Source organism: Salmo salar, chromosome ssa23 (assembly GCF_905237065.1).
Source record: "Salmo salar chromosome ssa23, Ssal_v3.1, whole genome shotgun sequence".
Taxonomy (NCBI): domain Eukaryota; kingdom Metazoa; phylum Chordata; class Actinopteri; order Salmoniformes; family Salmonidae; genus Salmo; species Salmo salar.
The window spans coordinates 29971028-29988466 of record NC_059464.1 but is presented as its reverse complement, the minus strand read 5'-3'; the positions used below and the strand labels follow the sequence as shown (position 1 = coordinate 29988466).

At 41.9% G+C, this 17439-nt stretch overlaps 1 protein-coding gene across 2 annotated transcripts in view; it reads right to left on the bottom strand.

Annotated features, from left to right (window-relative positions):
* LOC106584375 (DNA-binding protein RFX2) overlaps positions 1 to 17439 on the bottom strand; it is a 59321-nt gene that overhangs the window by 23243 nt on the left and 18639 nt on the right. For both annotated transcript variants that reach the window (XM_014169609.2, XM_014169610.2), the window contains exons 2-4: positions 15616 to 15728; positions 5914 to 6003; positions 5361 to 5443 (exon numbers count right to left, since the gene is read on the bottom strand). In XM_014169609.2, the coding sequence (XP_014025084.1) occupies positions 5361 to 5443; positions 5914 to 6003; positions 15616 to 15720 (278 nt within the window). In that variant the 5' untranslated portion in view covers positions 15721 to 15728. The remainder of the gene's footprint in view (positions 1 to 5360; positions 5444 to 5913; positions 6004 to 15615; positions 15729 to 17439) is intronic.

Here is a 17439-nt window from a genome sequence, read left to right as displayed (position 1 = left end):
ATAATTCACAGAGTTATATAAATAGCACTTCCGGTTCGAACGGGAATATAGGGAAGCCTGGTAATTTCTTGCACTTTAGAAAATAATAACGTGCAAAGGTTGCAGAAACCAGGTGTGGAAAACTCTTAGAGACTTACCCAGAAAGACTCTGTAATTTGTAGAAGCCAAAGGTGCTTCTACAAAATATTGACTCAGGGGTGTGAATACTTATGTAAATGAGATATTTAGACAATTCAATTAAAAAAAATGTGTAACATTTTGTAAAAACATGTTATCATTATGGGGTATTGTATATAGATGGGTGAGAAAAAAAAAGATTTAATCCATTTTGAATTCAGGTTGTAACACAACATAATGTGGAATAAGGGGTATGAATACTTTCTGAAGGCACTTTGAACGTTACTGGAAACTTTAGAAGTTTACCAGCAAACTACCAGAATTTTGTATCTTTTAAGGATTTTATGTAATCTATCATAAAATATCTAGTGGCCCTTTTGGGTACTTCAGATTATCACAGGTGTCTGTAATTATCTCTGGCCCTCTGTGTGGCCTTATCACATGTAAAATATATGAAATAATTACATAAGATGATTTAAAAATAAAAAATGTAATGACAACGCTTTAAAACATTATCCTAAATACAAACCATCAACTTAGGGAATACCATTGTTTTTTTACTTTTATTTTACAATGTCAATATGTATTCGTTGTCAATGTTTTGGCGTCAAACTAGTGGCGGTTATGAAAAAAGTCAGTTGTTGGAAGAGTTGCATTATTTTCAATTAACTATGCCATTGTTGATTAGATTCTCTTGAACCATATGGCATATCTACTAGAAACTCATAGACACATTGATATCATAAATTAAAGTTATTTAAGTATAAATGACCAAAGTTACGATTTCCATAGACTTTCTGTTAACCTTTTACTGCAGTGGGCTAAATCAAGGTCACACACAGTGTTTCTTGGTAGTCTTAAACAAATCTACTTTGAATCAAAAGTACACACTTCACACACACATTTATGGTCTTAAAAAAAGAAGGAACCTGTACCATGTCTACACAGAGTTGAAATGTATTACATTTTGAGTTTGCATCCCGATATTACACTTTATATACATAACAGAAGACTGAAATAAACAAAACCATTTTGTATTTATTAGGGCTCCCCATTACTCTCCCTGGGGTCCAAACACATTAAGGCACTTAGAAAAGATAAAAACAGTACATCATATAAAGTGCTAGCGTTTGTGTGCGTATGCATGTGCCTGTACCTGTGTCTCTTCAGTCCCCGCTGTTCCACAAGGTGGATTTTTATCAGTTTTTTTTTCAATCTGATACTACTGCTTGCGTCAGTTACCTGATGTGCAATAGGGTTCCATGTAGTCAAAGCTCTATGTAATGCTGTGCACCTCCCATAGTCTGTTCTGGACTTGGGGATTGTGAAGAGACCTCTGGCAGCATGTCTTGTGAAGTATGTATGGGTGCATTCAATGTAAATTGTCCAGTGGCGATTTTTATGAATTGTTCAGCAGTAATGGCTTGGGGGTAGAAGCTGTTGAGGAGCCTTTTGGTCCTAGACTTGGCAAGATATACTTGGATGTGTAGTATAAGCATTTGTTGCAGGCATGTCATGCCTAAATTTGCTAATCTTGCCAATGCAAAAAATAATTAAAGTAGTTGGCAATATCAGTGGGTTTTGTGATGAGTCATCTGATTCAATGAACGATGGAGTGGAGTTTGCCTTTTTGGCCAAAATTTAACTTAAGGTGCTCCAAAGCTTTTTACTATCATTCTATATATAATTTCTCTTTGTTTCATAGTATAGTTTCTTCTTTTTATTCAGTTTAGTCATATGATTTCTCAATTTTCTGTACTTTTTTCAATCGACTTATTTCACATAGAAACACCGGATTTTCGGCAGGTTTATTGAAATAATGTTTAATAATTATGAAAATATTAATAACATTCCACCCATGAAGCCACTAGAGGGCGATTTGGTCATTTGACTGCAGGAAATGGTTTTACTTACCAGAATTACTGAAGATTCCAGTAACTTTGGTAAATTACCGGTATCTTTGCAACCCTAATTACACAAATATGATGGTGATGTAGAGGTTAATCCAGGCCCTGCAGTTCCACTCCTATTCCCCAGGTGCTCTCATTTGTTGACTTCTGTAACCGTAAAAGCCTTGGTTTCATGCATGTTAACATTAGAAGCCTTTGCTTTATTCACTGCTTTAGCACACTCTGCCAACCCGGATGTCCTAGCCGTGTCTGAATCCTGGCTTAGGAAGACCACCAAAAACCCTGAAATTTCCTTCCCTAACTAAAATATTTTCCGACAAGATAGAACTGCCAAAGGGAGCGAAGTTGCAATCTACTGCAGAGATAGCCTGCAGAGTTCTGTCTTTCTATCCAGGTTTGTACCCAAACAATTCGAGCTTCTACTTTTAAAAATCCACCTTTCCAGAAAGAAGTTTCTCACCGTTGCCGCTTGCTATAGACCACCCTCTGCCCCCAGCTGTGCCCTGGACACCATATGTGAATTGATTGCCCCCCCATCTATCTTCAGAGCTCGTGCTGCTAGGTGACCTAAACTGGGACATGCTTAACACCCCAGCCATCCTACAATCTAAATTTGATGCCCTCAATCTCACACAAATTATCAATGAACCTGCCAGGTACAACCCCAAATCCGTAAAGACGGGCACCCACATAGATATCATCCTAACCAACTTGCCCTCAAAATACACCTCTGCTGTTTTCAACCAAGATCTCAGCGATCACTGCCTCATTGCCTGCATCCGTAATGGGTCTGCAGTCAAACGACCACCCCTCATCACAGTCAAACGCTCCCTAAAACACTTCAGCGAGCAGGTCGATTGGGTCTCCTGGAAGGATATTGACCTCATCCCATCAGTAGAGGATGCCTAGTTATTCTTTAAAAGTGCCTTCCTCATCATTTTAAATAAGCATGCCCCATTCAAAAAAAGTTGAACTAAGATCAGATATAGCCCTTGGTTCACTCCAGACCTGACTGCCCTTGACCAGCACAAAAACATCCTGTAGCGTACTGCATTAGCATCGAATAGCCCCCGTGATATGCAACTTTTCAGGGAAATTAGGAACCAATATACACAGGCAGTTAGGAAAGCTAAGGCTAGCTTTTTCAAACAGAAATGTGCATCCTGTAGCACAAACTCAAAAAAGTTCTGGGACACTGTAAAGTCCATGGAGAATAAGAGCACCTCCTCCCAGCTGCCCACTGCACTGAGGCTAGGGAACATTGTCACCACCGATAAATCCACTATAATTGAGAATTTCAATAAGCATTTTTCTACGGCTGGCCATTCTTTCCGCCTGGCTACCCCTACCCCGGTCAACTGCCCTGCACCCCCCACAGCAACTCGCCCAAGCCTCCCCATTTCTCCTTCTCCCAAATCCAGATAACTGATGTTCTGAAAGATCTGGACCCCTACAAATCAGCCGGGCTAGACAATCTGGACCCTCTCTTTCTAAAATGATCTGCCGAAATTGTTGCAACCCCTATTACAGCCTGTTCAACCTCTCTTTCTTATCGTCTGTGATTCCCAAAGATTGGAAAGCTGCCGCGATCGTCCCCCTCTTCAAAGGGGGAGACACTCTAGACCCAAACTGCTACAGACCTATATCTATCCTACCCTGCCTTTCTAAGGTCTTCGAAAGAGAAGTTAACAAACAGATTACCGACTATTTTGAATCCCACTGTACCTTCTCCGCTATGCAATCTGGTTTCAGAGCTGATCATGGGTGCACCTCAGTCACGCTCAAGGTCCTAAACGATGTCATAACCACCATCAATAAGAGACATTACTGTGCAGCCGTATTCATCGACCTGGCCAAGGCTTTCGACTCTGTCAATCACCACGTTCTTATCGGCAGACTCTACAGCCTTGGTTTCTCAAATGACTGCCTCGCCTGGTTCACCAACTACTTCTCTGATAGTTCAGTGTGTCAAATCGGAGGGCCTGTTGTCTGAACCTCTGCCAGTCTCTATGGGGGTGCCACAGGGTTCAATTCTCGGGCCGACTCTCTTCTCTGTATACATCAATAATGTCGCTCTTGTTGCTGGTGATTCTCTGATCCACATCTACGCAGACGACACCATTCTGTATACTTCTGGCCCTTCTTTGGACACTGTGTTAACTAACATTCAGATGAGCTTCAATGCCATACAACTCTCCTTCCATGGCCTCCAACTGCTCTTAAATGCAAGTAAAACTAAATGCATACTCTTCAACCGATCGCTGCCCGCACCTGCCCGCCCGTCCAGCATCACTACTCTGGACGGTTCTGACTTAGAATATGTGGACAACTACAAATACCTAGGTGTCTGGTTAGACTGTAAACTCTCCTTCCAGACTCACATTAAGCATCTTCAATCCAAAATTACATCTAGAATCAGCTTCCTATTTCGCAACAAAGCATCCTTCACTCATGCAGCCAAACATACCCTTGTAAAACTGACCATCCTACCGATCCTCGACTTCGGCGATGTCATCTACAAAATAGCCTCCAACACTCTACTCAACAAATTGGATGCAGTCTATCACAGTGCCATCCGTTTTGTCACCAAAGCCCCATATACTACCCACCACTGCGACCTGTACGCTCTCGTTGACTGGCCCTCGCTTCATACTCGTTGCCAAACCCACTGGCTCCAGGTCATCTACAAGTCTTTTGCTAGGTAAAGCCCCACCTTATCTCCGCTCACTGGTCACCATAGCAGCACCCACCTGTAGCACGCGCTCCAGCAGGTATATCTCACTGGTCACCCCCTAAGCCAATTCCTACTTTGGCCGCCTTTCCTTCCAGTTCTCTGCTGCCAATGACTGGAACGAACTGCAAAAATCACTGAAGCTGGAGACTCATATCTCCCTCACTAGCTTTAAACACCAGCTGTCAGAGCAGCTCACAGATCACTGCACCTGTACATAGCCCATCTGTAAATAGCCCATCCAACTACCTCATCCCAATACTGTATTTATTTATTTATCTTGCTCCTTTGCAGCCCAGTATCTCTACTTGCACATTCATCTTGTGCACATCCATTCACTCCAGTGTTTAATTGGTATATTGTAATTACTTCGCCACCATGGCCTATTTATTGCCTTAGCTCCCTTATCTTACCTCATTTGCACACACTCTATATATACTTTTTCTACTGTATTAATGCCTGTATGTTTGTTTATTCCATGTGTAACTTTGTGTTGATGTTTGGCCAGGTCTATTAGCTTTAATGGTTTTCTATTTAGAATCATTTTAAAGGCGCCTGGAACACGTTCCTTTGCCTTAAACGAAGAGCACCGCAGTACTTACATGGTTCCATTAGTGTAAACTGCCTCTCCCCCCTCTCCTACATATTGAACCTGGGAGGGGTAAACATGCTGGACCTGCTGAACCTATGGAGAGAGAGAAACCCATGAATCAACCTTTGAGCACTATTATCAAGAGAGAGTATCCACCTCTAGGCTGTTTCTCATTCCTTGACATTAGATAGGATATCTATGCTTGTTATGAATCAGAAGAAACTTCAATGTAACTCATGTCTTCCATAATCATAATCATATCTTAATGCAGTGCTGTCAGTAGGTGGCAGTGAGTCCAAAGTGTCAAACTGAGAAAAAATAAAATCCCTGCTGAGCAATTGAAGCACATAGAATTGCTGTTAGATATCAATTATATCAGTTAGAAACCCATACCGTTCCAAAGCAAGAAAGCTTACAATACAGTGGGGAATGTAATCTGTATCTATATGTCTGATGCTACTGTGAATGGAGCCATGGTCTGTGCATATGGCTAAAGCTAGACTGACTGAGTGTCATGTGGGCTGGGGAGAAGGAATAAGGGGTGATGAGGAGACAGTGTGTACCTGCTGAGGGACCTGTTGCACCCGAGGGACTGACAGCTGCTGCACCTGCGCTCCCTTCTGGGCCGAACCTGTGGCCTGAACCAGCACCCTCTGGAGGGAGAGAAAACGCACAATTATTGGTAAGCACATAAAATGCCCATACGCAGACACACACTATATCTATTTACACACAAAAAAATAAAACTACAATCCCTAAGCCCTTAAAGAACACCAGAGAATCACAGAACAAGGGATTTGACTGGATTTTCTACATTACTTTTGGTATAATATCCTTCCTTATGTGCATTGTGGCTTGTGCCTTTCTTCTGTCAACTTCAACACAAATATGAAGTGATTGCTGGTGGGAAAGACGATGCTATTCAGCAGCAGTGCAGCTTACTAGCCAACACATTTTTGTGTTGGTCCATTCTAGGCTTTTAGTAATTACAGGCAACCTACAATGTAGGTTTATTTGGGCCAGCGTTTTTCTTTGGCGGTCGCAGATGACTACTCCTGGTTTCCCTCTTTAGGGGAGTGTTAAGGGAGATGTGTTCATGACAACAAAAATAAATGCCATTTGTTTTCTCTAAAAGCCTGATATATGTCAGAGGTGGTGTAGTACAGGCCTTAAATTCAGAACTGTCTTTTCTCCAGCATAGCCAGCTGTCAAGGCAAATATGATGCCCTATCCAAAAATATTAACATAAGGATATTTAACTGCTTGGTTTCTATGGATTCTCTCGTCAACCAATGTACTTTTCCCAGAATTTTGAACAGCTGTGGCAATACAAGGTTATAGGTCCTACTTGCACTAATCAGAAACTCCTGCCTGATCACACACAACAACATGATATCAAATTATTTATGATTCCTTTATCCACATGTAGGCTAATGCTTGTTGATACATTTACAGTGCCTTCAGAAAGTATTCACACCTCTTGACTTTTTCCACATTTTGTTGTGTTACAAAGAAGTGGGATTAAAATGTATTTAATTGTCATTTTTGGTCAATGACCTACACAAAATACTCTGTCAAAGTGGAAGAAAAATTCTAATATTAACTCAAATTAATGAAAAATAAAACACTAATATATCTTGATTAGATAAGTATTCATACCCCTGAGCCAATACATGTTAGAAACACTTTTGGCAACGATTACAGCTGTGAGTCTTATTGGGTAAGTCTCTAAAAGCTTTGCACACCTGGATTGTACAATATTTGCATACACCTACTATGTTCCCCCTGTTGATGATGTTCATTATATATTAATAAGGTTGAACCAAAAGATTACATGTAACAAAAATGTAATACAAAATTATTATGTGAAATTAAATGATACAATAATGTATGTTGATGCTAATATGATGTACTATGTTCTATTATGTTTCTGTACGATAACAACAGCATAATGTTTAATATGCTATATAATATTTTTAACAGTTTCACTAATTCATTTGAATTAACTTAATCATTATGACACACCCCTCACTACTGTCATTGGTTACACTAATTGCACTGTGTGTCTACATAACCTGGTTCAAGTATTCATGACATTACCCTGAAGAAAGCAGTGATGCCGAAACGTTGGTAAATACCCATTAAATTGCTGGGAGATTACACATGGAGTGTGCGACTTCCTTTATTTTGATAGTTTATGGTTTATTCGCCATTAGTCAGCACCTCCACACACACTATTATTCTGGGTGTGCGCCTGCTCATGTTTTTTTTTATCTACTATCATCTCTCGCTGACAGCACCCTAATCAATCAACTCCCTAGCCAACATGGGAACTGAACCTAATTCAAACGATACCCAACAGAGCCTTTTTGAATACAGCCAACAACAACGAGTCAACATTTTAGTAACAGAGTCTCTATTTGACCGGCCAGAAGGCACCTGGGAAAATCTTTGTAAAGAATTCCAAGACTGTTCATTCAAGAAAACTAGAACACCTGCACATCGTAACTTTAAGTGAGTATGTTCGAAATGGAGTTATCCCACGCGGACTACGTTGGCAAAAAGAGCCTTCACTTGGCCAACGCACTAAAGAGTTTTGTGAACGATGGTGTGCTATACTAAATAAATGTTCATTGGACCTGATGACTCTGATCATTGAACAACTTAAAAAGGATATTATCGAGATCGCAACCTCAATTGAAAATTCACAGCAAGCTCTACGAGACGAGCTTAATGACCCTATTAAACTGGATGATCTCATTAAGAGTAACGCTGACCTTCAGACTAAGATTACGACCGAACTGAAGGAGAGGAAAATGAAGAAGTATAAACGCGATTTGGAAGATAAGAACATCTGACTAATATATCTCTGGCGAGACTCTTAAGCACAAGAAACCAAAAAAACGGAAGAGACAAGCCGATGACTGACGCCGAGTGCCTCTGTCAGACCGACTATCCAAAGAACAGACTAACTCTGGCTCCTCTACCAACGTTGAGCGGTTTATCTACAACAGAGGGCGAGGACACCGTCGAGGCCAACACCCCCAGCACGTAAGAGGGTTCGACGCATATGTCGGGGGAAGAAGAAATCCACTACCACCCCGCAACACCTATCAATTGAGACCTAGGACGGCCCCAGTCCAACAGGAGCTAAATGTCTTCAACTAATCAAGTAAGACGCTGACATCTGCTCACCTCAGTGTTTTCAGTAAGGGGTTAACATTTGTACCCACTGCATACATTAATGACTTTGATGTCCAGATAGATCTATTCAAGTTTTTCCGTAATATGAGATTGAGTGAGTTCTTTGATAAGAGTGAAACTTACATGACTCCCCTTGAAATATCATCCTCAGTGAGATGTATACTGTAACGCCCTGGCCATAGAGAGGGGTTTTTGTTCTTTATTTTGGTTAGGCCAGGGTGTTACATTGGGTGGGCGTTCTATGTTCCTTTTTCTATGTTTTTGTATTTCTTTGTTTTGGGCCGTGTGTGGCTCCCAATCAGGCACAGCTGAAGCTCGTTGTTGCTGTTTGGGAGTCACACATAAGGAGCATGTTTTTCCTTTGGGTTTTGTAGGTAATTGTTTCTTTTAGTGTTTGCACCTGACAGGACTGTTTGGCTGTCAGTTTTCTTGTTTTGTTTGTATAGTGTTCTTTCTGTGATTAAATATTCAATGATGAACACTAACTCCGCTGCACCTTGGTCTACTCTCTCTCACGACAGTCCTTACAGAATTACCCACCAAAAGCAGACCAAGCAGCGGAGGAAGGAGAGGCACCAGGAGAAGGACTCATGGACTTTGGAGAAAATGGAGAGGATCGTTCAGGATTCCTGGAGATGGGAGGAATTACTGGACGAAGGTGGACCATGGGCTCAAGCTGGGGATTATCGCCGCCCGCAGTGGGAGATCGAGGCGGCGAGAGCTGAGAGGCGCTGGTATGAGGAAAGGGAGCGCAACAGACACGAGAGGCAGCCCCCCCAAAACATTTTGGGGGGGCACACGGGGAGATTGGTGGAGTCAGGCGGTAGACCTGAGCCAACTCCCCGTGCTTACCGGAAGCAGCGTGGTACTGGTAAGACACCGTGTTATGCTGTGGAGCGCACGGTGTCCCCAGTGCGCGTGCATAGCCCGGTGCGCTACATACCAGCCCCCCGCAAGTGCCATGCGAGTGCAGGCATCGAGCCAGGGCGGATGGTGCCAGCTCAGCGCGTCTGGTCTCCAGTGCGCCTCCTCGGTCCAGGTTATCCTGCGCCGGCGTTGTGTACTGTGTCTCCAGAGCGCTGGGAGGGTCCAGTTCGCCCAATGCCTGCTCTCTGCCCGTGCCGGGCCAAAGTGGGCATTCAGCCTGGAGTAAGCATGTCGAGCGTACATACCAGAACTCCAGTGCTCCCCACAGCCCGGTTTATCCTGTGCCTCCTCCTCGGTCCAGGCCTCCAGTGGGTCTCCCCATCCTGGTCCGTCCTGTGCCTCCTCCTAGGTCCAGGCCTCCAGTGGGTCTCCCCATCCTGGTCTGTCCTGTGCCTCCTCCTAGGTCCAGGCCTCCAGTGGGTCTCCCCATCCTGGTCCGTCCTGTGCCTCCTCCTAGGTCCAGGCCTCCAGTGGGTCTCCCCATCCTGGTCTGTCCTGTGCCTCCTCCAGCCCTTACATATACATAGGTCTACCATGCTAATGAATAGACTTACCTGTCCTACCGTGAGTCAAGGAGGAGATGGAGCTATTAACCCAGCTGAGGTACCTGAGAACTCTGAGAGAACTATATTTGGAACAAAAAGTTCATTTATACCTCCCCCCAGACGCAATGCCTCCATAGAAACCTTCTGTTGGATTGTTGAAAATTATGTAGGTGACTTACTGAAAGACAAACAGAAACACAAATCCTATGATAACCTAAGTAGAGACGAGAGAATGGCTCTTAAGGACTTAGTCAGATCCTTCGATTATTATAAACAAATGTGACAAAGGAGGAGGAATTTGTATACAAAACAAATGTGACTATGTGAATGAATGTCGCCGACAACTATTTAAAGGTGACTTCTATCGCAAACTGAATTGTGACCCTACCCTGGAATTCCAGCATAAGATCTCATCCACAGTGGAAAGCTGTTTGGAATCAGGACAAATCACTAAAAAATAAGTTGAATTTCTATGTGTGAAATTTCCCAAGATACCAACTTTCTACACAGTCGCTAAATTACACAAACAAGTGTCTCCTCCACCAGGTAGACCCATTGTAGCAGCAATCGACTCTAACATTTCTACATTTGTGGATTACCACATTAAACCAATAGTTGAGAATCTCCCATTTTATGTCAAAGATACTAGTCACATGATCTCATTGAGAGGGCTTAGGAAGGATACCAGAGGGCACCCTGCTGGCCACTTTTGATGTGGAGAGCTTGTAGACTAACACACACTGGAGGTTTGCAGGCGCTACAACACTTCCTTCAGCAGAGAGACTCTACCCTTGCTCCATCCAATGATTCCATCTTACAACTTACTGAACTGGTATTATCCCATAACTACTTTGTCTTTGAGTCAGACTTTTTCCTTCAAATTCGGGGTGTAGCCATGCAAACCTGTATTTGGGACAATTTGAAGAAGCATTCCTTTTTAAAAACAGAGACACACCCCCTACTGTCTAAAATAATTCTAAAGAAAAGACACCTCTTGACTTTTTCCACATTTTGTTGTGTTACAAAGAAGTGGGATTAAAATGGATTTAATTGTCATTTTTGGTCAATGACCTACACAAAATACTCTGTCAAAGTGGGGAAAAAAGTATAATATTTACTCAAATTAATGAAAAATAAAACACTAATATATCCAGATTAGATAAGTATTCATAACCCTGAGCCAATACATGTTAGAAACACTTTTGGCAACGATTACAGCTGTGAGACTTATTGGGTAAGTCTCTAAAAGCTTTGCATACCTGGATTGTACAATATTTACCCATTAGTCTTAAAAAAATGATTCAACTCCAGTGTAGATTTGGCCTTGTGTTTTAGGTTATTGTCCTGCTGAAAGTTGAATTCGTCTCCCAGTGTCTGTTGGAAAGATGACTGAACCCGGTTTTCCTCTAGGATTTTGCCTGTGCTTAGCTGTATTCTGTTTCTTTTTATCAACAACAAAAAACTCCCTAGTCCTTGCCGATGACAAGCATACCCATAACATGATGCAGCCACCACCATGCTTTAACATTTGCCCCAAACATAACGCTTTGTATTCAGGACAAAAAGCTAATTTCTTTGCCACATTTTTGTTCAGTATTAAGTGCCATGAAGCAAACCGGATGCATGTTTTGGAATATTTTTTATTCTGTACAGGCTTCCTTCTTTTCACTCTGTCATTTAGGTTAGTATTGTGGAGTAACTACAATGTTGTTGACCCATCCTCAGTTCTCATATCACATCCATTAAACTCTGCAACTGTTTTAACATCACCATTGGCCTCCTGGTAAAAATCCCTGAGCAGTTTCCTTCCTCTCCAGCAACTGAGTTAGGAAGGACGCTTGTATCTTTGTGGTGACTGGGTGTATTGATACACCATCCAAAGCCTACTTACCATACTCAAAGGGATATTCTGCGTCTGCTTTTTTTTCTCCTTATTAAATCGCTGGGTGCCCTCCTTTGCAAGGCATTGAAAAACCTCCCTGGTCTTTGTGGTTGAATCTGTGCTTGAAATTCACTACTCTACATGATTAAAAAACAATGTTAACCACTATTATTGAACACAGAACAAGCCCATGCAACTTATTATGCGATTTGTTAAACACATTTTTACTCCTGAACTTATTTAGGCTTGCCATAACAAAGGAGTTGAATACTTATTAACTCAAGACATTTCAGGTTTTCATTTTGTATCATTTTGAAAAGTTTCTACAAACAACATTCCACTTTGGCATTATGGGGTATGTGTGTAGATCAGTGACCCAAAATCTCAATTTAATACATTTTAACATCAGGATGTAACAACAAAATGTGAAAAAAGTAAAGGGGTGTGAATACTTTCTGGAGGCACTGTATGTGGTTCTTAACTTCTTATGGATGGGTGGCAGTATTGAGTAGCTTGGATGAAGAAGGTGCCCAGAGTAAACTGCCTGCTACTCAGGCCCAGAGGCTAAGATATGCATATTATTAGTAGATTTGGATAGAAAACACTCTGAAGTTTCTAAAACTGTTTGAATGATGTCTGAGTATAACAGAACTCATATGGCAGGCAAAAACCTGAGAAAATATCCAACCAGGAAGTGTGGAAATCTGAGGTTTGTAGTTTTTCAAGTGATTGCCTATCCAGTATACAGTGTCTGTGGGGTCATTTTGCACTTTCTAAGGCTTCCACTAGATGTCAACAGTCTTTAGAACGTTGTTTCATGCTTCTACTGTGAATGGGGAGAAAATAAGAGCATATGGAGTCAGATGACTGAGAAAATGACATGAGCTCAATCGCGTGCGCTCCCGTGAGAGTTAGGTGTGTTCCTTTTCATTTCTGAAGACAAAGGAATCGTCCGGTTGGAATATTATGGAAGATTTATGATAAAAACATCCTAAAGATTGATTCTATACATCGTTTGACATGTTTCTGCGAACTGTAATATAACTTATTTGACTTTTCGTTTGAACTTACTGTGCAAGCACAGTGCATCTGGGATTACTCGACTGAACGCGCAAACAAAAAGGAGGTATTTGGACATAAAGGATGGACTTTATCGAACAAAACAAAAATGTACTGTGGAACTGGGATTCCTGGGAGTGCATTCTGATGAAGATCATCAAAGGTAAGTGAATATTTATAATGATATTTGTGACTTCTCTTGACTCCAAAATGGCGGGTATCTGTATGGCTTGTTTTGATGTCTGAGCGCTGTACTCGGATTATTGCAAAGTTTGCTTTCGCCATAAAGCTTTTTTGAAATCTGACACAGCGGTTGCATTAACTTCTCTAGGGCCAGTGGGACGATTTCGTCCCACCTACGTAACAGCCAGTGGAATCCCGTGGCGCGTTATTCAAATACCTTAGAAATGCTATTACTTCAATTTCTCAAACATATGACTATTTTACACCATTTTAAAGACAAGACTCTCGTTAATCTAACCACACTGCGATTTCAAAAAGGCTTTACAACGAAAGCAAAACATTAGATTATGTCAGCAGAGTACCCAGCCAGAAATAATCAGACACCCATTTTTCAAGCTAGCATAGAATGTCACATAAACCCAAATCACAGCTAAATGCAGCACTAACCTTTGATGATCTTCATCAGATGACAACCCTAGGACATTATGTTATACAATACATGCATGTTTTGTTCAATCAAGTTCATATTTATATCAAAAACCAGCTTTTTACATTAGCATGTGACGTTCAGAACTAGCAAACTTCCGGTGAATTTACTAAATTACTCACGATAAATGTTCACAAAAAACATAACAATTATTTGAAGAATTATAGATACAGAACTCCTCTATGCACTCGCTATGTCCGATTTTAAAATAGCTTTTCGGTGAAAGCACATTTTGCAATATTCTAAGTAGATAGCCCGGCATCACAGGGCTAGCTATTTAGACACCCACCAAGTTTAGCCCTCACCAAAGTCAGATTTACTATAAGAAAAATGTTATTACCTTTGCTGTTCTTCGTCAGAATGCACTCCCAGGACTTCTACTTCAATAACAAATGTTGGTTTGGTTCAAAATAATCCATAGTTATGTTCAAAAATCCTCTGTTTTGTTCGTGCGTTCAAGACACTATCCGAATGGTAAAGAAGGGTGACGCGCACGACGCACTTCGTGACAAAAAAAATCTAAATATTCCATTACTGTACTTCGAAGCATGTCAACCGCTGTTTAAAATCAATTTTTATGCCATTTTTCTCGTAAAAAGGCGATAATATTCCGACCGGGAAAGCGTGTTTAGGTTCAAAGAGAGAGAAAATAAAAACATGGGGTCGACTCGTGCACGCGCCTCCGTCCCATTGTCCTCTGATAGAGCACTTACCAAAAGCGCTAATGTTTTTCAGCCAGTGGCTGGAATTACATCATTCAGCTTTTTCCCGCCTTCTGAGAGCCTATGGGAGCCGTAGGAAGTGTCACGTTACAGCAAAGATCCTCAGTTTTCATTAAAGAGAGCCAAGAAGAACAAGAACTTGTCAGACTTCCTGTAAGGAATCTTCTCAGGTTTTTGCCTGCCATATGAGTTCTGTTATACTCACAGACACCATTCAAACAGTTTTAGAAACTTTAGGGTGTTTTCTATCCAAAGCCAATAATTATATGCATATTCTAGTTTCTGGGCAGTAGTAATAACCAGATTAAATCGGGTACGTTTTTTATCCGGCCGTGCAAATACTGCTCCCTACCCCCAACAGGTTAAGGAGAAGTTTATCTAAAGTTCCATGCATAACACTTGTATTTTCATCAACATTTATAATGAGTATTTCTGTAAATTGATGTGGCTCTCTGCAAAATCACTGGAGGTTTTGGAGGCAAAACATTACTTAACATAACACGCCAATGTAAACTGAGATTTTTGGATATAAATATGAACTTTATCGAACAAAATATACATGTATTGTGTAACATGAAGTCCTATGAGTGTCATCTGATGAAGATCATCAAAGGTTAGTGATGAATTTTATCTCTATTTCTGCTTTTTGTGACTCCTCTCTTTGGTTGGAAAATGGCTGTATGTTTTTTTGTGACTAGGTGCTCACCTAACATAATCGTTTGGTGTGCTTTCGCTGTAAAGCCTTTTTGAAATCGGACACTGTGGTTGGATTAATGAGAATCTTATCTTTGAAATGGTGTATAATACTTGTATGTTTGAGGAATTTTAATTATGAGATTTTTGCTGTTTTGAATTTGGCGCTCTGCACTTTCACTGGCTGTTGTCATATCGATCCCGTTAACGGGATTTCATCCATAAAAGTTAATATACAGGAAATACATTCACATTAAAGGATTGCTCTGAAGTGTAATAAATCTGGTATCTGTCATGATAAATTATTAATGAAATCAACATGTTTTTGAGAATTCTGCTGCTCTTCCCCAGTGCATGGTGTGAGAGGGGTTTGGCTCCCATGGGGAGAATATCATGTTTGTGAGAGAGTACTCTGATCTAGAGTTCTGTGTTTGAGAGAGACCATGATGTGAAGTGTTGCTGGTAGTGGGGGAAGAGTGCTGTGAGGAAGAGTGTTGTGGTTGAGTGAGAGAGACCACTGCGCTGCATGCGAGGGAGTGCAGCCTGGTTTTGTAGTAGTGTACCTGTTGTGAGGCTGGTACGGGCTGCACCACGGGGGCCTGGGTGGAGGTGGACGTACGCAGCGCCACACTGGACGGCGATTCGGACCCTCCATCTGAACTCTGCATGCTGGGACCTTACAGGGGAGAGCGGGATGAGGGGAGGAGAGAGGGAAGAGGAGTGGGATTATTATTATTTGTATTTTTGTTTGCCTTCATTTTACTAGGCAAGTCAGTTAAGAACAAATTCTTATTTACAATGACAGCCTACCCCGGCTAAACCCTAACCCGGACAACGCTGCGCTGCTCTATGGGACTCCCAATCACAGCCGGTTGTGATACAGCCTGGAATCGAACCAGGGTCTGTAGTGACACCTCTAGCACTGAGATGCGGCAGGTAGCCTAGTGGTTAGAGCGTTGGGCCAGTAACCGAAAGGTTGCTGGATTGAATCCCCGAGCTGACAAAGTAAAAATCTGTCTTTCCGCCCCTGAACAAGGCAGTTAACCCACTGTTCACCAGTAGCCCGTCATTGTAAATAAGAATTTGTTCTTAACTGACTTGCCTAGTTAAATAAAAAAAATTATTTAAAAAAATGTAGTGCCTTAAACCACGGTGCCACATGGGATTGAGAGCAAGGACATACAAGACAAGAGTCAACACGCGCAGCCCTGCTAGACAAGACAGAACAGTCAGAATGCATCCCTACTCAGAGCCAGGCCTGCACATGTACTGCCATACCAAACAAATGGGCTTTTCACAGCATGCCACAGAGAGTGGCCAGGGCTTTCATATTGCCTAGGTGGAGGTCCAGGCACCAGGCCCTACTGAGTCACCTCATCTCTGGCCTTTAACAACACTGGTAAAGCCAGCAGCAAACTGCTACTTAGTATTAGTCCAGCTGCTAGGAAGGAAGCAGGTGTAAAAGTTGTGGTGAAAACCATTGTTGTGAGTATTGTCAGGACTCAGGAGGCACTTACTGGTACCCCAAACTCTGACTAGCATTGGGTGAAAATGTGCACCGCATGGCAAAAGGGAGTGAGGAGAGCTAAAAATGGAGTGACACAAAGGCTCTCTCTTTCATAGAGAGAAAGATAGGGAGGGGTTGTAGGGAAGAATGGAACTGCAAGGGGGATAGGGAAGAAAAAAAAAGACATCCACAGCTTCTCCAAAATAGGAAGAAAGAAAAAAAGGAAATGCCAGTGGGGCTCCTAGCCCGGCCAGGGTCCTGATGATATCCAGCATTTGTTTCAAATGAGAGCCGTTCTCTGGGGCTCCAATAATCCAGCTGATATGAGGAAATTCTTTAATGCTTTGTAAACGTTTGCCAGTTGCTATGGTGAGGAATCCATGACGACCACCCCCAACCCTTGCCCCACTCTTCTCCCTCCCTGCTGCTCCCTCCTTTCTCTTTTCTTTTTAAAGCTCATGCACAGAAATGTTCGAGTGTGGCCACAGAGCAAGGGGGGAGGGGAAGGAAAGGGGAGAGAGAGAAGGGGGTTGGGTGTCTTTGCAGGGGGAGGGAGGAGGCAGCACATCTCTAGCAGATCAGCAGCTAAACAAATGAGGCCTAATCAGTCAGCAGACATGGACAAGCAACTTCCGTTACTTATTCATCCTCAATCAGTGTCCAGGAGGAGCAGCTATAAAGGGGCAATATGCGATTGCTACATCCATTTGTGGACTTTTAAATTAATGATATATACTTATTGATTCTTGAATAATAAAATATATAAATGCCTCGTGAGCTTAGTTCATCTGTCGTACTCCATCAGAACCAAAATATAAGCGTGTTTTAATTCCATTGTTTGTAAACAGTGTAAATGTAAACAAATACTGTGTAGCTTTAA